This window comes from Ranitomeya imitator, chromosome 2 (genome assembly GCF_032444005.1).
Source record: "Ranitomeya imitator isolate aRanImi1 chromosome 2, aRanImi1.pri, whole genome shotgun sequence".
In the NCBI taxonomy this organism is placed as follows: Eukaryota; Metazoa; Chordata; class Amphibia; order Anura; family Dendrobatidae; genus Ranitomeya; species Ranitomeya imitator.
In genome coordinates this window covers 762,954,616-762,976,253 of record NC_091283.1, presented here as the reverse complement: position 1 = coordinate 762,976,253, position 21,638 = coordinate 762,954,616, and the positions used below count along the sequence as shown (strand labels likewise).

Genomic DNA, 21,638 nt, shown 5'->3' with positions numbered 1-21,638 from the left:
AGAACAGAGGGAGATACGGTTAGTCATGCTTTTTGGCAAGAGGCAGGAATTGACCAGTTGGTACTTAGTAAGCTAGTAAAGAAATCTTATGTTGTGAGTACATAGTGAAGGTATCAGCAGCTTACTGTGTGTAAGATGGCTCCACTGTTATCAAGTTCCGAGACTCTGTGCGAGTCCTCCGTTACCGGTGGAACCGGTGAAGGAGGCGGGGAGCAAGACGGCAGATTGTTTGATATAGAAATATTGGGAGAGCAAGGATTTGATCCCTTTTGCAGATGAGGGGGTATAAAATCATCAAGTGTCGGAAAAGCCAAGTTAGAGGTGGCAGGTTCTGGGAATGCTGAGAATTTGCCAGCGGGTACAAGAGGTGGTGGTGGAGTGCTCGAAGTGGATTCTTGCTCTCTTTCAACTTTAACCTGGATGAGTGGGACTACTATAACCTCAGGCTGGGCTGTGACTGCAGTGCCATCCTGTGGGAAATAAGGTGTTGTTACGCACGGCGGAAACTGATATACTTAAAAGTGTGCAGCTGTGAGAAGACATGCGTTCACATGTCCAATAAAACCATGCTGAGGATGGCTTGGAGAGAGAGTGCACCATTGTGACACACAGCACTAAACAGCAATAGACATAAAAAAAAAAGAGTAAAAACATTATATAGCAAATACAAAATCACATCAAGTGTTTTTTATATTTCTTAAATACATAATTTTCAACTTTCTGGAAGGAATGAACATTGCGAAAATGAAGTGCAAAAAAAGTGCTAAAATGCAGACAAAACAATTAAAAGATTGTGTCAAGAGACAGTATCAACTTATTGGAAATGTGACAAAAACTATTAGGATAGACATACGCAGACAAAACAGAACATTGTTAGTGATGATCAAGAAGTAACGTCAAACTCAAGGTGCATAAATACAGGAAAAGAAGTACCATGCCATGGAATCTCTGCGCCCCAGGGGATGGTTTAGGCTTTGATGTATAGTAGGGTTCCTTTGCAGTCATGTTGACACGGCCAGCAGGATGCTGTGTATCTGGCTCTGTGCGTCCCATTTCTCGATGTAGAGGACATTGACTCCAGAAAGTATCTATTTCACCATCGCTAAAAGAATCTTTACTTGGGACAGGGTCAAAGAATGGCCTGGGAGGGACGGGAGGTGGGGATTTTCCGGTGTCTATTATTGAAGAAACAATGTTCGTGGCTGGTGATTTAGTTACATCAGCTCCCAATTCAGCACCCTCTGTTTTATCATGTGCAACGCTGGTGGGATTTTCAGATGCAGCTGGGTCAGTGCTGTTAGATAAACAAGCTACATATAGACTGCTGACCTTTTTATCGGCTTTGGACTCATGACTCAAATTCATTCCAGCAACACTTCTGACTGCACCGCTTGACTCACTAGGCTGGTGAGGTGGTGACGTGTTTGGCAGCAGGGGAGTACTAGCAACATGCTCCACTCCAGAGTGAGAGGCAGGGATGTCAGGGTGGTCGGGAGATACTTGGTGAAAAGCAGAAACGTCCGTTGTAGAATAGTGAGGTGCCCCCGTAACGTGCGGTGTATAGGGCTTGGGGGCACTTAGGTAAAGCCCATCCAAAATAGGCACAGGTTTTAGGTAAGAAAATTTAGTGTTAGTATGTGGACGCCATGCAAAACTCTCCTCTTTGGGAGGAGGAGGGATTGGAGGAGGGATAGATTTCTACATGGTTTTATGTAGTTTGAAAATAAAATAAAAGAAAAGGGAAAAAATGATCAGAAAATAATGAGTATTACAAAGACGTATGGAAACATGATGTTTTTAAGACATAAATTAGGAAACTGAATTTGTGTGACTCGAAAGGAGGGTCTTGCAGATATCATAGGATGGAGTCATGTTAGAAGGTTCACGTGCCAACATAAAGCAGGCGTTTTACAAAGGCTAGAATTTGTACGAGTTCTACAACATAAGTTTTTCAGACTGACTAATCATCCATTAGAAAAAAAAAAAGATGACAGCATGTACTAGTCAGATCTGTTTTATCTCTTTGTGTGGAAATGTAGGCAAATCCTGCAGCTATCAACAATGCGGATGACAATGCGGATGAGCACACAGAGCTGCAGATGTAAGGGACTTTATTTCCCAGACGTCTGAACCCATCCAAATAAACATCATCTTAGGGTTTTTTGTTAAGGTCACAAAGGTTTCCCATGTCTAGGCACTGTATGTAAGATTTGCCTATAGATAATCATACAGATGTGATCCTTGGCAATTTCAGCAATTAAATATTATCCAAGTGAGTGGTTAAAACACTTTTCCACTGGGACATCATCTGAAAAACCTCTGTGAACCTAATGTCATGATATAATTTCTTGGGGACAATCTTCTATCTTATGCCTCTGAAATAAGGCCATTTGGTGGACACATTTGAAGTATGCCTCCAAACATACATTAGGTGTTTACAACTGTATGCACTAGTGTGGTATTGCTGCCAATAAAGCACTAGGCTTCCCAGTCCACTTATTGGATAAGATATCTTGAATTAATGTACACAGACATTTTCACAGCTTGATATCCACTAATTTACATTCTCTTTTGTAATACAGGTAAAAAAAGAACTTCTTGATCTGATTTCAGAATGATCAAATGAACCCAAAAGAGTAGGCATTTATTGTTGGATTCCAGATATTGTCTGTACGACCCAAAATCAGTCTTATTTTGACAAGCATGAAAGGGGGAGAAAAGTAATAACTATGACTGTTAGAAGGAAACTGCAGGGGGGTCCTGTGAGCATAAAATGAACCTGATTTCAAGGGACAATAATGAAATAAAATATTGGGGGGAGGTAGAAAGATGATGGTTATAAACAAGTGTATTTCAACCATATTTAACAAGTCCTGTTCCCCCTCAGCGGATGCACCAGGGCACACTCTTGAAATTTATGTGATACAGGTACAGTTGTCACCTTAGTCAATGATAAATGTCTAATGAACGGTAGCAGAACAACATATGGCAAACAATAAGATGTGTTACAAAGGCATTCCACTTTGGTTCCTGATTCATTAACCAAAATAGATAGAGTTTGTGGAGTTTGTGATACCCCAAAAGTAACTTGAAAGTGCAGGACACAGACCAGCAATGGTTGAGATGTAGAGTTTGTCTTTTGGTTAAAGTGGTTGCCTGTTCTCGGGCTGCAAGTCTGAAGACAGTCTATGTGACTGCAGATTTGTGAACCCTCACATCGTGTGCACGGAGTGCGCTGTGAGAATTCTCCAATGCCTATGGAGGGAGCGCAAGTATGTGATTTGCATTACTTTCCGACCACGTTCCGTTTGAACTGTGTCCAGCCTCGCTCAGTACACTTACATTGAGCCAGGCTGGGCACCTCTAGTGGACACGTGATAGCATGTATTCAAACTGCATTGCTCCCAGCGCCGGAGAATCCTGTGTACGATGTGAGGCTTCACAATTCTGCAGTCACACAAAATGGCTTCAGACTTGTAGCCTAAGGCCGGACAAGCCCTTTAATAAACACCCCAGTTTTATACTATTCATAGTGTGCTGTAAACTCTTTATTCTTACAAACATAGGCTATAATGGCATCAGGTGATTTTCAATAACTTTTAAATTATCGTTAAACTGGTGCCCTTATGACCTATGGGTGATGGATGGCACAATGTGGTTTATGTTATTTTCATAGGCCACATTAAATTACCACTAACACTAATCCATATCTATTCTGTCTTTTGGTCAAACAGAACCCAAAAGGACCCGATTTGCATTTCCATATGACTGCAGGACCAATATAAACATATTTAGCCCATACCGTAGGGAAAATAAGTACTTGATACTGTCAATTTTGCAATACAAAGATTGGAGAGGTCTGTAATTTTTATCATAGGTACACTTCAACTTCTAAAAATCAAAACCACAAAATCACATTGTATGATTTTTACATAATTATTTTTCATTTTATTGCATGAAATAAGAATTTGATACAATAGAAAAACAGAACTTAATATTTGTTACAGAATAATAATAAAATAATAATAATAATAATAATAATTTTATTTATATAGTGCCATCATATTCCACAGCACTTAACAAATTATAGAGGGGATTTGTACAGACAATAGACATTACAGCATAACAATAATCTCTGTTCAAAACAGATACCAAGAGGAATGAGGGCCCTGCTCGCAAGCTTACAAACTATGAGGAAAAATGGGAGACACGAGAGGTGGATGGTAACAATTGCTTTCGTTGTTTGGACCAGCCATAGTGTAAGGATTGGGTGTTCATGTAAAGCTGCATGAACCAATTAAACAGCCTAAATATGTAACAGTACAGACACAGAGCGCTATTAAATGCATAAAGTGTATGAAAACATGATGTGAGGAACCCAATTAAGGTTTAAGTTTTTTGAATGGGCAATACAGGGATAGTTGGGTTAATGCGTTAATGCGTTGAGGCGGTAGGTCAATCTGAACAAATGCGTTTTTAGGGCGCGCTTGAAACTTTGGGGATTGGGGAGTAATGGTATTAACCTGGGTAGTGCATTCCAAAGAATTGGCGCAGCACGTGAAAAGTCTTGGAGACGGGAGTGGGAGGTTCTGATTATTGAGGTTGTTAACCTCAGGTCATTAGCAGTGGAGGGCACAGGTAGGGTGGTATGCTGAGACCAGGGAGGAGATGTAGGGTGGTGCTGAGCGCCATGGAGTGCTTTGTGGATGAAAGTAATAGTTTTGTACTGGATTCTGGAAGGGAGAGGTAACCAGTGTAATGACTGGCACAAGGTAGAGGCATCGGTGTAATGATTGGTGAGGAATATGATCCTGGCTGCAGCATTCAGAACAGATTGGAGCGGGGAGAGTTTGGTAAGAGGGAGGCCGATTAGTAGAGAGTTACAATAGTCCAGATGAGAATGAATGAGTGAAACAGTAACAGTTTTTGCAGAGTCGAAAGTAAGAAAAGGGAGATTCTAGAAATGTTTTTGAGATGCAGATAAGAAGAGCGAGCCAGTGATCGGATGTGGGGGGTGAATGAAAGCTTGGAATCAAGTATGACCCCAAGGCAGCGGGCATGTTGCTTGGGAGTAATGGTGGAACCGCACACGGAGATGGCAATGTCAGGCAAAGGTAGGTTAGTAGAGGGAGAGAACACTAGGAGTTCAGTTTTTGACAGGTTCAGTTTCAGATAGAGGGAGGACATGATGTAAAGGTACCTTCACACATAACGATATCGTTAACGATATTGTTGCTTTTTGTGATGTAGCAACGATATCGTTAAGGAAATCGTTATGTGTGACAGCGACCAACGATCAGGCTCCTGCTGGGAGATCGTTGGTCGCTGAGGAAAGTCCAGAACTTTATTTCGTCGCTGGATCTCCCGCTGACATCGCTGGATCGGCGTATGTGACGCCGATTCAGTGATGTCTTCACTGGTAACCAGGGTAAACATCGGGTTACTAAGTGCAGGGCCGCGCTTAGTAACCCAATGTTTACCATGGTTACCAGCGTAAACGTTAAAAAAACAAACACTACATACTTACCTTCAGCTGTCTGTCCCCGGCGCTGTGCTTCTCTGCACTCCTCCTGCATCCTGTGTCAGAGCCGGCCAGCCGGAAAGCACAGCGGTGACGTCACCGCTCTGCTTTCCGGCTGACCAGCACTGACAGTGCAGAGGAAAGCAGAGCGCCGGAGGACAGACAGCTGAAGGTAAGTATGTAGTGTTTGTTTTTTTAACGTTTACGCTGGTAACCATGGTAAACATCGGGTTACTAAGCGCGACCCTGCGCTTAGTAACCCGATGTTTACCCTGGTTACCGGGGACCTCGGGATCGTTGGTCGCTGGAGAGCTGTCTGTGTGACAGCTCTCCAGCGACTAAACAGCGACGCTGCAGCGATCGACATCGTTGTCGGTATCGCTGCAGCGTCGCTGAGTGTGAAGGTACCTTTAGAGACAGTGGTAAGACAATCACTAGTGTTATCTAAAAAGGGAGGCGTGATATCAGGAGAAGAAGTGTATAATTGGGTGTCATCAGCATAGAGATGGTACTGGAAACCAAATCTACTGATTGTATACTGCCCCTATTGGACAAACAAAGAGAAGAGAAGGGGGCCTAGGACTGATCCTTGAGGAACCCCAACAGTAAGGGGAAGGTGAGAGGAGAAGGAACCAGCAAAAGATACATTGAAGGAGCGGTCAGAGATAGGAGGAGAACCAGGAGAGAACAGTGTCCTTAAGCCCGATGAAGCGGAGCATAGTGAGGAGGAGCTGATGATCCACAGTATCGAATGCTGCGGAGAGATCCAAGAGAATTAGCATGGAGTAGTGACCATTAGATTTAGCTGACAGAAACCTTTGTTTGCAATTACAGAGGTCAGACGTTTACTGTGGTTCTTGATCAAGTTTGCACACACTGCAGTAGGGATTATGGCCCACTCCTCCATACAAATCTTCTGCAGATCTTTCAGGTTTTGGGGCTGTCGCTGAGCAACATTGAGTTTCAAAGATTTTCTGTTGAGTTCAGGTCTGGAGACTGGCTAAGCCACTCCAGAACCTTGAAATGCTTCTTACAAGCCACTCCTTCGTTGCCCTGGCTCAGGTCATTGTCATGCTGGAAGACCCAGCCATGACCCATCTTCAATGCTCTGAGGGAAGAAAGTTGTTGGCCAAAATCTCACAATACATGATCCCATCCATCCTCCCTTTAATACGATACAGTCGTCCTGTTCCCTTTGCAGAAAAGTACCCCCAAAGTATGAGGTTTCCCCCACCATGCTTTACAGTTGGGATGGTGTTCTTGGGGTGTACTCATCCTTCTTCTTCCTTCAATCATGACGAGTGGAGTTGATACTAAAAAGTCCTATTTTGGTCTCATCTGACCACTTGACCTTCTCCCATGCCGTCTCCGGATCATCCAGATGGTCATTGGCGAATTTCAAACGGGCCTGGACATGTGCTAGCGTGAGCATCGGAACCTTGTTTGCCCTGCAGGATTTTAATCCATTACAGTGTAGTGCGTTACTAACTGTAATACTTGAGACTGTGCTCCCATCTCTCTTCAGGTCATTGACAAAGTCCTCCCATGTAGTTCTGGGTCGATTCCTGACCTTTCTCTGAATCAGACTTACGCCACAAGGTGAGGTGTTGCATGGAGTCCCAGACTGAGGAAGATAGACAGTCATCTTGTGTTTCTTCCATTTTCTAATAATTGTGCCAACACTTGTTGCCTTCTCACCAAGTTGCTTCCTATTGTCCTATAGCTCATCTCAACATTGTGCAGATCTATAAATTTGTCCCTGGTGTCCTTAGACAGCTCTTTGGTCTTGACCGTGGTGGAGAGGTTGGATTATGATTGATTGAGATTGTGAACAGGTGTCTTTTATACAGGCAACAAGTTCAAACAGGTGCAATTAATACAGGTAATGAGTGCAGAGAAAGAGGACTTCTTACAGGAAAACTAACAGGTCCGTGAGAGCCAGAATTCTTGCTGGCTGGTAGGCGATCAAATACATCTTTCATGCAATAAAATGCTGTTTAATTATTTAAAAACCATACAATGTGATTTTCTGTTTTTTTTTATTTTTAGATTCTGTTTCTCACAGTTGTAGTGTACCTACGAAAAAAATGACAGACCTCTCCATTCTTTGTAGGTGGAAAAATCGGCAGTGTATCAAATACTTCTTTTCCCCACTGTATACGAGAGGTGCATGAAGCCTTGGTAATAGAGGCCTAACATTTGGATCCTATGGTGATCAAGGTTTAGTTATGTAGAATTGTAGGGGGTGTTGAGAGTGTATTCCATATTTTTAATTGTAGCCACCTAACACAAACCTAAAGTGCCCACTTCAGCAGATGACGCAATGCCCGAAATATGAATATCTTCTGCATTTACCAATTTAATCTAGTCTTACAATTTTACATAAACATTAACAATCGTTTAATAAATAATAGATGAATAAAAGTTACTTTATATAGTCATAGTACTCTGTATAGGAGTAATCTGAAAGCCATCAAAAGAATTATTATCAAAGGGGAACAAGCAAAAAGAGTTACGAAGAACTTGTCAAAACTAAGCACTAAGAACAGAGAGAAGAAAACATTTATCAAGAGCAGCGAGGACAAGGAAAATGCACCAAATGAATAAACGGGTTTAATGGCTTGTCTATTCTATAGAAGAACATTGAATACTTTTATTTGAAAAGAAGCTCATTGAAAACTGGAGCCAAGAGTGAGAAGACAATCCAAAGTGAAGATAAGAACAGAACTTAGTGTAGTAGCAGAGAATAGGCAGGGAAAGGCTTGTAGTACCTGTGGCTTGTACTCAGATGGGAGATTAGGGCGCACACTCCGAAATCCTTTGGCAGCCAGTGAGGAGGACTGAGAATCCCCATTAGATTCAGCTACTGAAGGAGGCCGGTCATCTGCGCAAGTGAAGAGTTTTCAAGGTTGACGTTTCCAGCTTTCATTGCTTGCAACCAAAATAGACATTGAATTCATTTCTTCTTACCTGGCTCTCTTTCTGTCGGAAGTTCACCTGTTTTTTTTACAGGCAGAAAAGAAAAAGTTAGATCCTAAAAATGAATATTGAAAAAAGTCTGCGTGTCCTAAGCTACAAGAGCGCAGCAGCCACCAGCCCCAAACGGAATTGCAAATGCAAGTGCCATAGTAACTGGCATTACATATCATGTCCTCACTGTTTCTGACCTTTCTGGACACAAAGAATTCATTCATAGCAATAAGGGCAGAATTGTCCATTGACTGTCAGTTTGAAAAGGGAAAAAAAACACAATCGAGTGGTTGAAAGCTGTGAACATGATGTGAATCAGTCTCTGTGAACTTAAGACGTACGGAACTGCACGCTACAGTTTTTAAAACCCATAATAAGCATTCAATTTCAAGTGTTTGACGTGACACTAATTACAGATTGTGATTTGCATTAATATATGTAGCTCCAGGGGAGATGTTCTGACAAGATGACTGTGACATGACAGCACTAACTGACTTGCCGAACAACCAGTTTTTGGCATGGTGTTGCTGCATTCATTCAATCTTCCCGATTAGAAACTAAACATACATATAAATTATTTTTTTTACTTACTTTTTTTTTACACACTTTATAATAGGTTATTTGACTTAATCATCAGGAAGATTGAAAGAGAAGAAATGAAAGTTTACTTTGTACATAATGATATGAGCAAAATAGACTTTAGAGTTCATGTATTCCCTCTCCACCCTCCTGATACTTATTAACAGGGCCACGGTCAGCACCCGGGCAAGTGTCAGGGCCCTGAGCAAGCGGGAGGCCCATTTGCCATCAGGGACACTGGGGCACTGTGGGGGGCCCAGTGCCTGTGCCGATGCCTGTGAGTGGGCCCCCCCACTTGATCAGGATCCCGCCACTTGCGATACTTACCTCTCCCTGTTCCACTGTCTTCCGCATCTTCTGACTGTGACGTTCAGGTTAGAGGGCATGCATTCTGCCTGAACAGAGTGCAGAGAGACAGAAAATGGTGACTCGGTGAAGCAGAGCAGCAGCCAGCGAGCAGAGGTGAATTTTTTTTCTTGATGTTTGGAGCAATATATGAGACCCATCATACACTGGAGCATCATATATGAGTCCCATTATATATGGAGCATTATTTAGGCCCATCATACATTGGAGTATCATATATGGGTCCCATTATACAGTACAGACCAAAAGTTTGGACACACCTCATTTAAAGATCTCTCTGTATTTTCATAACTATGAAAATTGTACATTCACACTGAAGGCATCAAAACTATGAATTAACACACATGGAATTATATACTTAACAAAAAAGTGTTAAACAACTGAAATTATGTCTTATATTCTAGGTTCTTCAAAGTAGCCACCTTTTGCTTTGATGACTGCTTTGCACACTCTTGGCATTCTCTTGATGAGCTTCAAGAGGTAGTCACCGGGAATGGTTTTCACTTCACAGGTGTGCCCTGTCAGGTTTAATAAGTGGGATTTCTTGCCTTATAAATGGGGTTGGGACCATCAGTTGTGTTGAGCAGAAGTCTGGTGGACACACAGCTGATAGTCCTACTGAATAGACTGTTAGAATTTGTATTATGGCATTAGAATTTGTATTATATATGGATCATCATATGGGTCCCATTATGTATGGAGCATTATATGGGGTCATTCTGTATGGAACAATATATGAGGCCCATCATATACTGTATGAAGCATTATATGGGACTCCTACTGTATGGAGCAATATATGGGGTCCATCCTATACTGTATGGAGTATTATATGGGGCCGAATATATAATGGGGCATTATATGGTGCCCATTATATACTGTATGGAACATTATATGAGACCCATTATGTATGGAGCAATATGTGACCTATTAAAGAGTATGGAGCAATATATAGGGCTCATTATACTGTATGGACCAATATTTGGGACTCATTATTCCCTATGGAACACTATGTGGTGCCCATAATACTGTACAGAGCAATATATGGTGCCCATAATACTGTATGGAGGACTATACTGTCCGATTTTGAGCTATAGATATCACTCATGTAATGTAAGAAGTTAAATCTTTGGCATTGAACTATACCTATATTTCTCTTCCGTATCTGTGCATCATGAATTGTGGTATGTGTTAAAGGGGCCCACTGAGACTCTATCACCAGAGGCCCACGAAAACCTGGAGCCAGCCCTACTTATTAAGTTTTTCCAAATTCAACATAAAATGACATTTTTACTTATTACTGCAGGCTCACAAATTTTCAACCCATTTATGACAAGAGTCTTTAGCACTTTGTAGTAGTACTGGCTGTTATGACCTGGTACATAGATGTTTTGGGATTTTGTTTTGTGGAGCAATGAAACAAAATTGGAAATTTTTGGCCATATGGATCAGGACTGTGTCTGGAGGAGGAAGAATTAAACATACACTGAAAAGAAAACCTTGGCTACTGTGAAGCATTGTGGTGTCTCTGGGATGCTCTGTGGGTGTTTTGTTTCCTCTGGCATTGGAAAATGGCAGCGTGTGGAGGGCAAGATGGATGCAATCAAGTATCAGGAAATCCTAGGAGAAAACCTCCTGCCATCTGTGAGGAAACGGAAGCTTGGACATTATTGAACCTTCAAATAGAACAATGACCCCAAGCATACTTCAAAAACCAAGACATGGTTTTAGAAAAAGTTCTGGAAGATAATTCTTGAGTGGCCATCCGAGTTGCCAGACTTGAACCTCAGAGAATCTTTGGTGGGAATTGAAGAAGGCTGTTGTAGCACACAAACCCCAAAATATTAGTGAACTAGAGGCCATTGCCCACAAGGAATGGGTGAAGATTCGTCAGGAATTCTGCCAGGAGCTGGTGTCTAGCTATGTATCACGTATGCGACAGGTCATAACAGCCTATGGTGCTCTATTAAATACTAAAGACGCTTGTCATCATGGTGTTAAACAATTCTGAGACTACAGTAGACATTAAAAGTGGTATATTGTGCTTAATTTAGAAATCACTTTTTTTATTAGTCGTGTTGAACTCTTCAAATTGCTCCTTTTATTGGTTTATTACAAAAAGCAGAAAGTTTATAAATGTCGGTAATAAACCTAATTTGTCATGTGTTTAAATAATTTGTATATATATATATATATATATATATATATATATATATATATATATATATATATATATATATATGTATATATATATACTTTTGTCAGTTAAAACTTGAAAGGTGAACCTGTCACACTGTACATTCAGTCTTATCTGCCAGCATCAGGTACAGAATGGGATTTAAGAGCAGATTGGTAGGTATGAGGAAAGATTCATTGGAACTTTTTCATTTAAATTTCTGCTCATTTTGAGTATAGAATAAGTCCAGTGGGCAGCCTTTCCTAATAACTGGCTTAGTATAGGAAAAAAAAGTTCCGCCCTCTCGCCTCCCCAGTCTAGAATGAGCAATGAGGAATTTCAATGAGAAGATGCTATTTCCTACTGAATCTTTTCCCGTAAAACTATATATCATTCTAGTCATCTGATTCTGCTCTATAACATGTTGCCTGCAGCTCGGACAACGTGTTTAGCATGAAAGGTTCTCTTTAAGAAGGGACCTACTATTGAAGCTAAAAAGCTCTTCAAGACTTAAGATTGAGGTATGACAAATGTCTGGGTTTTCTTACCTATAGGACCAACAAAATGCAATAACTACTTCTTCATTCATTAACCAGTATCTCACTCACTTCACTACCTAGTAGGACCTTGGTGGTCTACCCTGAGAGCCACATTCAATTCTGAGAGATGGTCGCGAGCCATAACCAGGCCCGTGCCCCTACAGTAGTGACACTCAGAGCCCACCATGATCAGTACGATGACAGCAAAAACTTTCCCACATTAATCACACTGAGACCTTTTGCCCATAGCGGCAAAACAATTACATTCAAGGGTAACAACTTTATTATCATTTGGAATTCTGGTACCCACCACATTATCGCATCTAGCTTCAAGCTCAACTCTAACATTAGGATCCAATTTCTAGCTTACGATATTTATTTTTTCCCTCTACCCCTACATATGCACATCCAGATCTTCTCTTCTGTGTCGTGGTACTCATAAAAGTTACTATCTGGAGATTTTTCATAGCTACATGCTAGGCTAATGTATGAAACATACAGATAGCCATGAGCCACGCATGTTGGGCCCGCAAGTCACATGTAGCTACTGAGCCACAGGTTGGGGACCCCTGGTCTGGACTTAACAACTTATTCAAGTTAAAGGCAAATATGCACGCAGTAAATCTAACCAGAAGATTACCAAATTGCAGGACATTATTAACCTCACTATTCTTTCAACCCTAGACCATTAAGTAGACTTTAAATTGAACCTATCAGTAGAATTGTGCCGAGTAACCAATCGGAACATTGCTACTGCGCAGACGCCATCTTGATGGAGCCTAATTTTTTTTTTCTCTGACAAAATGGTTCTGACGCAGTAGCATCTATCGTGTTCCGATGGATGCTACTGCACAGGCGCGGTCATCTTGATGAAGCCTGATTTTTTTTCTCTGCCCAAAAAAAATTCTCAAACAAAACTATATGTCTAAATAAAATGAAAATATGCATATTATCTCCCGTATCATGCTACAGTGCAGGCGCCGCTGCCGGCACCTGCCTGAATTTTTTTTTTCAAACCATATTATATTCAGTATGTAAAATAGGAAGTAGGTCACTGATGGATCAGTGACCAGTCATAAACCATACAGATGAATATCTAAGCAGAGCACCACAAAGACTCCCTGAACCTCGCACGGCCCGCCCCGAAGCACGAGAATCTCATTAACTGAAAATAGAGATTAAACAACAACCACAAGACGGATTTCATCAACCAAGGTATCATTGTAATCAGTATAACGGTGCTGACCTGACATTGTGTGTAGTTTACTCTGCACAATGCTGATGACAGGTTCCATTTAAGGGACTGATTTGACATATTGTACAGCTTTGACTTACGATAACTAGGACTATACATGGCAATTACATTTTGCAATTGCTCACAACAATCTGGCTTGATAGGACATCATACATCTGCCATAAAATAGACTTTGTCACTTGCATGTTTAGACATCAACAAAATGGTATTTATTTGTAATAATGTAATATTTTGGACTGAATACAATAAATCTACATGTAATATTGACCACATGATTCACTCAATAATAGCTTTGAATCCTGACATGCTTCAAGCATACATAAAGATTACATGTGAGCCACCGCTCGAGATTGTAATCCCTTTAAGTCAATATATATCAAATGCCAATTCCACACATTACAAGATGATGCCAAAGGCTTAACACAGCTGTCATTACAGATAGGTGTTAATGATCCATACAGCAACATGGTTCAGGCATTTTTGTCAATGCCAATTTTTTTAAATTTCTTGTTATTCATTTCCACAGCTCTGTACAGATATCATAATCTCTGTAATCTGAAATCCTTAGTCTGAGGGTTACTCTATAAACTATTTAAAGGGAATCTGTCAGCAAGTTTTTGCAACCTCATCTGGGAGAAGCATGATGTAGGCAAAGAGACCCTGACTCCAACGATGTATCACTTAGTTTACTGGGCACAGCAGTTCTGACACAATCACAGTTTTTAGATTTAGCATAAAGCAGAGCTGAGAAAGCTGACCCCGCCCACACCAGGCTCTCTATAGACATAGCTATAGAAAGAGAGCTGCTAATCACAGGATGGGGCGGAGTCAGATTAGTATGCATACGCTGCTTTAGTGTGGACAGTGATCATCACCAGGTGATAAAACCTTCACTGTAAGCAAACAACAGCACACAGTCAGACATATAACACATCGTTAACATTGGTGTTTCAACCCCTAGCTCAAGGTATCCTCAGATTACATAGCAAAAACTTGCTGATAGACTCCCTTTAAACAATGGAAATGTATATGGGGAATACGTGTGCAAAGACTTGAGACTTTTTAACCCCTATTCCATCACTCTTAACACTTATCTTAAAGATGGGTGTAACTTAGCAGGATGGAGCAGGCCTGACCATTGCCTAACAAATTTACTATAAGGTACACCAGAAATATTAAATTATAGTAGAAATCTATGTCAGCGCTCAAGCCTCCACAGATTTCAGTTCATGGCGCATGGACAACCCAAGATGCGCCAAACCTATTAGGAGGCACATTTGCTGCATCCAAATCCAGAGCCGGTCAGATTGAGACAGCTGTATGACCTCTAGTACTAAGTAAATGCCCCCTAAAGTATTCACAGGTCAGGCTACGCTGGGGGTTTTCGCATGCTCAGTACAGTGTTAGAGTTTGTGGCGCCCCAAGCCACTGAGAACAGATCGCACATCCAATGGCTGACTTACTTGGTGAAAGTTCAATGTCCAAGGTGGATCTACTTTTCTGGATGTCCCCTTGTGGTGTGGATGCTCGGAGGGTCACGGCTCCTTTTCCAGTGCATACTTTACTAGGATCCACTTCTAGAAGAGACATGGAGTCTCCATGAACATAATATAAAATATACATTGTGCACTTTTCTTAAGGCAGATAAATGTACGGCATATGAGAGTGATAAACGTGTTTACATTAGATACCGCCATGCTTTTCTCACATCCACCTAGGTTTTCAATCAGGAAAGCACAATACATGAACAGTAAAGCAAAGCGAAATGGCAAAAGTATTAAAGCAATAAAAATAAAGAATAAATCAGAAAGGTTGTCTTGGCAAACCCTAGTAATGTATACCCAGCTAGGCTCAAATGCATACCTGATCCCCAACAAATCGGTATTGTATTCCATGCAAGTCACCAAGTAAGGCATCAAACTTAAATGTATATTTTCAAACAAGTATTTCTGCATTGACTAATAATACCAACGTGAAGAGTTAAAATCCCCCGTCGCTGTAGGTTCCGTCTATCAGCAGAAGTCAGGTGTCACTTAGATAATCTGGAATCTCTGAATTCAAGCACTGCGATAGAAGTCATAGAAAAGCAACACCTCTGCCTCTGTCACCTGCATTGTTCCCAGTGTTTTGTGTAATAGAAACAGATTTCAGTTTGCTCAGAATGTATTTTGCTAATTTATTAGATACAAAGAGATTTCCGCAGACATTTGAAATCATTTTACAACAGCTCCTCTTTGTAACGTCCTTTGCAACTTTATTTTTATTTAAAGACCGTAACCTAGTTTCTGCCAATTAACACCATCATGGAGCAATATTCTGACACAACAGTAGTGTGACATTTATAATGGCGGAAAGGGTGAAGAAAATCCAGAGTCACAGGGGAGGCTGCAGGCCGTGTCCTGTACAGAAGCATGCATGTCACAAGCAGCGTGCAAGCTCCAAGCCACACCTGAGAGGAGCAGAGACGATCCACTGCCGATCGCTTTACGACATTTACAGAAATGATTAAACAGTCCCTATTGGATTCTGGGACAATTACTATTCAAGATCACATGATATTGCTTTGTATTAGCTTTGTTGCACCTTCTAATATTGTTATAGCATTCTATATTTTAATTATTGTCCATTTTTGATGGACCTTGTGGATCACAAATCACCCATACAAATCTATGGGTCTCTGAAAATCACGGACAGCACATGAATATCATCTATGTACAATCCGTGTGCTGCCCATGCTTCATATTGCAATGGATAGGAGAAGCTTTGTAATGTATTCATTTATTATCCATACATGAAAATCACCGATGATGGTGACCAAACACTGATGAAACACACTGATGACACATGGACCGTTCTTTATGTACATGAAAAATCACCGATGTCTGAATGAGGCCTAAAGGTGTGTTGAGTTTCCAGTGCCAACTTTTTTTAAATTTAATTCAATTACATTGGTTGCAATTTTTTTGGTATCATCACACTTTTATAATTTGCTTTTGTTTCATTTAGTGATTTTCATCTACAGACCATACTAAAAACAACTTGCAACTCAATGCTACCTATCCAGAAATCTCACGCCCTGGACGAAGCTCAGGCGAAACGTGCGTTGGGTGTGCTCCTATGGTTGGGTGTGTTCTATTCATGCAATAAGGCTTTATGCCCTTAGCTGCTTATTTTTGGCAGCTAGGATGGCTATGATGTACATTTATCCATTCGGCAAATTTTCCATGTCTGTTTTCTACTATCTATGTAATCGCTATCTTGCGTTTCAAATTCTATTAATTTTGACTGTTGTGCTCCTATTTCCATCAGCTAACTAAAAATTGGTATAATTTTTTCACATCTATATCTAAATTTGCTATTTTTCCTCATAGAGATAAAAATCTGACTTTTGTATATTTATCCATATACAGATGTGCTCAAAAGTTTACATACCCCAGCAGAATTTTTGCTTTCTTGGCCTTTTTTCAGAGAATATAAATGATAACACCAAAACTTTTTCTCCACTCATCGTTAGCGGTTGGGTGAAGTCATGTATTGTCAAACTACTGTGTTTTCTCTTTAGAAATCATAATAACAACCCAAAACATCCTAATAACCTTGATCAAAAGTTCACATACCCCATTTCTTATCTGAATTGCCCCCTCTAACATCAATGACAGCTTGAAGTCTTTTGTGGTAGTTGTGGATGAGGTTCTTTATTTTCTCAGATGGTAAAGCTGCCCACTCTTCTTGGAAACTCCAGTTCCTGTAAATTCCTGGGCTGTCTAGCATGAACTGCATGCTGGAGATCTCCCCAAAGTGGCTCAATGATATTGAAGTCAGGAGACTGAGATGGCCACTCCAGAAGCTTCACTTTGTTTTGCTGTAGCCAATGACAAGTCAACTTGGCCTTGTGTTTTGCATCGTTATCATGTTGGAACGTCCAAGTACGTCCCATGTGCAGCTTTCGGGCTGATGAGTGCAAATTTGCCTCCAGTATTTGATGATAACCTGCTGCATTCATCTTTCCTTCAACTTTGACCAAGCTTACTGTGCCTTAGTGGCTCACACATCCCCAAAACATCAGCAATCCACCTCCGTGCTTTACAGTAGGAATGGTGTTCCTTTCATCATAGGGTTTGTTAACCTCTCTCCAAATGTAACGTTTATGGTTGTGACCAACAAATTCAATTTTGGTCTCATCACTTCAAATTACCTTTTTCCAGGAGTTTTGAGGCTTGTCTCTGTGCTGTTTTACGTATTGTAGGAAATACTTTGTGGCATTTGCGGAGCAATTGCTTTCTTCTGGCGACTCGACCATGCAGCCCATTTTTCTTCAAGTGCCTCCTTATTGTACATCTTGAAACAGCCACACCGCTAGTTTTCAGAGAATCCTGTATTTCAGCTGATGTTATTTGTGGGTTTTTCTTTGCATCCCAAACAATTTTCCTGGCAGCTGTGGACAACATTTTGTTGGTCTACCTGACCATGGTTTTGTTTTTACAGAGCCCCTGATTTTCCATTTGTTAATCACAGTGTGAATGCTGCTGACTGGCATTAGCAAGTCCTTGGATATCTTTTTGTATCCCTTTCCTGTTTTATACAGTTCAACTACCTTTTCCCGTAGATCCGGTGACAATTCTTTTGCTTTCCCAATGACTCACAATCCAGAAATGTCAGTGGCTCGAAGAAAGATGCAAGAGTCTGTCTGGATCCCAGAAACTCACTCAGCTTTTCTGCACACACTGACTACAAGCAAACAGGTCACAGGTGAGGATGTTACCTTTAGTAGCCATTCAAACCTATTTGTGTCAACTTCTGTGCATGTTATCAGGCCAAAATCACCAGGGCATGTGAACTTTTGATCAGGGTCATTTGGATGTTTTGGGTTGTCATTATGATTTAAAAAGAGATAACACAGTAGTTTAACAATAAATGGCTTCACCCAACCACTAACCATATGTGGAGAAAAAGTTTTGGTGTTATCATTCATATTCTCTGAAACAAGGCCAAAAAAGCAAAAATTCTGCCGGGGTATGTAAACTTTTGAGCTCAACGGTATGCTTTTGCATATGTTCCAGCTGGCTGACTGTTACCATCTTTGTACAATATAGGTACTCCATCCCATAGTGCTTTAACGAGATTGTTCAGTCCAAATCGATAAGTCTGCAATCTCTGTATGACTGCAGACTTATGAATCCTCCCCAGAGCGCAAACACTGCGCTGCGGGGATTCGCAGGTTTCTGACCCAGGACCGAAGGATATGTATGCGTTATACATATTCCGGCCAGTGGGCGCAGCCTCGCTTTCATACACTTGTATGAAGCAAGGCCACGGACTCTAGTCAGCCATGCCCATTGGATGGCAGAGTCATTAGATGGGACGCAGCCACGTCCAATACAAGTGTATGCTCTGGGGGCATTCATAAGTCCGCAGTGACACAAGAGTAATTGCAGACCTATTTATCCAACCCCTTTAAGCATTAATCATGCTCATGTCGCACTTGCATCTTATTTGTAATCTTTTTGACCAGGTCCCTTGATCTATTATTGTATGTATATCTTTAAGCCTGCATTATTGTAGCCATTAATTGCATTCATACTCACCTGTTGTCTCATTTTAGCTCTGTGTGGATCTTTTTTATTCTATATTTTTTAATTAAAGATTTACTATGTTTTATGTGCCCCCTGTCTAGCATGTTTTTTCTTTCTAGCCAGATATCTAAATGAGTCCTCCAAAAAATGTGATATTTTTGTGCCTTTCATAATAACCATGTAACATAATTAATGCAATCAGGTATATACAGCTATATTGTAAAACTGAATCCTTGATAATTGATGCTTTATGCCCTTCAGTTGACTTAGTATTAATGGATGGCTCTGTGCATAGATTACATTAGCCCAATACATTCAGCATATGGTCATTTTCTATATAATGAAAATAAACACCAAGCAGATATAACAATCGTGCCGTATCATCTCGGTTAACTATAGAGTGAGCGGTAATATTGCAAGCATGCCTGTCTAGTGAAATGTAAACTGAAATAAAAGCATTTATCAATGCAAAAATGCCAAGCATGTATATGAATGTAATGATATCGAGCTGTGAAGCAAACGTAGCACGAAATGCAGAATAAACACGACTTCATTCCCGTTCCAAGCATATACCTGGAGTTGGTACAAGATCAGGAAAGTTTTGTACTGCCTTCACAGGAATGATTGTAATAGCAGAGCATGAACGTGTAATTAACGGAGAGTCGTCTGCTGAGGACACAAAAGTAACACAACACTCAATATGTCACACACTTTCCAACATGATTTTTGTTAACAAGGTTTCATTTTCTTTGCAGACGTAGAAACATATTTCTATAATTACTGGATATGTCCCGTTTCGTTGCTGCCAAGAAAAATACTAAAATTAAATGTTTGCATGATCTCTGGAGTCCATAAATCTTCTTGACCCAATTGTTAATTATCCTGGGATTGGAGAGATGTCTTTGACATATTGACAAAATCACTGTTGACGTTGTGTGAGCAGAATATTAGATATGTACAGATTTGTACCAGCTTTTATCTAGTTTATACATTCAGTCTTACAGAAATATTCCCGTCTACTCAAGTGATCGCCTACCCACTGCCTAGATAATTGTTAGATTATGGTGGGTATCCCAATGATCACCAGATTGGGAGCGTTGGGTTTTCCTGCAGCCTGGAGAATTGAAATCAAACAGAGAATCACTTGTGAACTCTACGATTGTATCCATAAAGCGTTTATGGACTGCACTTAATATGTACATATATATTTGGCATGTATGTTGGGAACTTTCCCAGGTTACACACTAAACGCACATCACAAATGTAACGTGAATGTAGAGTTAGTGAGCTTACTCACACAGGCTGCATGTAATACCAGAAAAGAAGTGTAAGCAGCTATCTATTTCTGTTATACCCCTACAAAGTCTTCCAGTTCAGTAGCAATGTAGGACTTTGAGATAAAATACTTTTTTTTTTAATAATGTTGTTTAAACAAAGTGCTGCTTGTTTTCTATGCATTTGGTAGTCGTCCTCAACAAAACTGGTAGTGCTCATGTATTTCATGGAAATCCAGGTACATCCCAGCCAATCTTAGGAGCTTTCAGCCGGACAATGGATTGGCCAATCATTTGGCTGGCAGCTACTTCTTCAGACTCCGTCGTACACAGAAAAATAGCTTGTTCTTCCCAATGCTCCTGTGTGGTCTTTGTGGACTTTCATGGAGACCAGTGCGTTTTTTCATTTTTTACTACTTTAATAAAGAAGTTTTTTTCACTTTTAATTGGATTTGTCTTCGCTGGAGAACCACCCTCTTTCTTTTGTATCCTGTGTTGTCTTTGGACGCAGTCAGATGGGCGTATAAATAGGACTGAGATTAGAACGCATTGCATGGACTGGTTGGCGGCTCTCCCGAACCGCGTGTAACAGCTGCATAGAAAAAGCTAGTGTCCCGGCGAAACGCGCGTCAGGGACACATGCTCCGGTTGGATACTAGGCAGTAATCATAGACACAAACATGCGCTCTACCAATAGCACGGCTTGACAAGCTGCCTATAATATGACAGCTTACTTACATCTGTGCTCTAATTATTTTCAAGCGTCACTGTGGTCTCCAGCAAGGGGATACTAATAGCTGCCATATCCGCATGAGGTCCCTCATTTTAGCCGCATACAGATCAGGTGTGGCTCGTGTGTCAGATCATCTGACAGCATGTTTGGAGCTAGATATCAATTTTATCCATATTACAGCAGATATACAGTGGGGCAAAAAAGTATTTAGTCAGTCAGCAATAGTGCAAGTTCCACCACTTAAAAAGATGAGAGGCGTCTGTAATTTACATCATAGGTAGACCTCAACTATGGGAGACAAACTGAGAAAAAAAAATCTAGAAAATCACATTGTCTGTTTTTTTTAACATTTTTTTTGCATATTATGGTGGAAAATAAGTATTTGGTCAGAAACAAAATTTCATCTCAATACTTTGTAATATATCCTTTGTTGGCAATGACAGAGGTCAAACGTTTTCTGTAAGTCTTCACAAGGTTGCCACACACTGTTGTTGGCATGTTGGCCCATTCCTCCATGCAGATCTCCTCTAGAGCAGTGATGTTTTTGGCTTTTCGCTTGGCAACACGGACTTTCAACTCCCTCCAAAGGTTTTCTATAGGGTTGAGATCTGGAGACTGGCTAGGCCACTCCAGGACCTTGAAATGCTTCTTACGA

At 40.7% G+C, this 21,638-nt stretch overlaps 1 protein-coding gene across 2 annotated transcripts in view; it reads right to left on the bottom strand.

Annotated features, from left to right (window-relative positions):
- Positions 1-21,638, bottom strand: part of LOC138665682 (sorbin and SH3 domain-containing protein 1-like) — a 532,199-nt gene that overhangs the window by 131,944 nt on the left and 378,617 nt on the right. Inside the window, exons 7-12 of one of the 2 annotated variants that reach the window (XM_069753392.1) lie at positions 19,550-19,642; positions 14,867-14,980; positions 8,492-8,518; positions 8,293-8,405; positions 934-1,698; positions 126-470 (exon numbers count right to left, since the gene is read on the bottom strand). In XM_069753392.1, coding sequence (XP_069609493.1) covers positions 126-470; positions 934-1,698; positions 8,293-8,405; positions 8,492-8,518; positions 14,867-14,980; positions 19,550-19,642 — 1,457 coding nt within the window. The remainder of the gene's footprint in view (positions 1-125; positions 471-933; positions 1,699-8,292; positions 8,406-8,491; positions 8,519-14,866; positions 14,981-19,549; positions 19,643-21,638) is intronic. The other variant, XM_069753393.1, reaches the window with a different exon arrangement.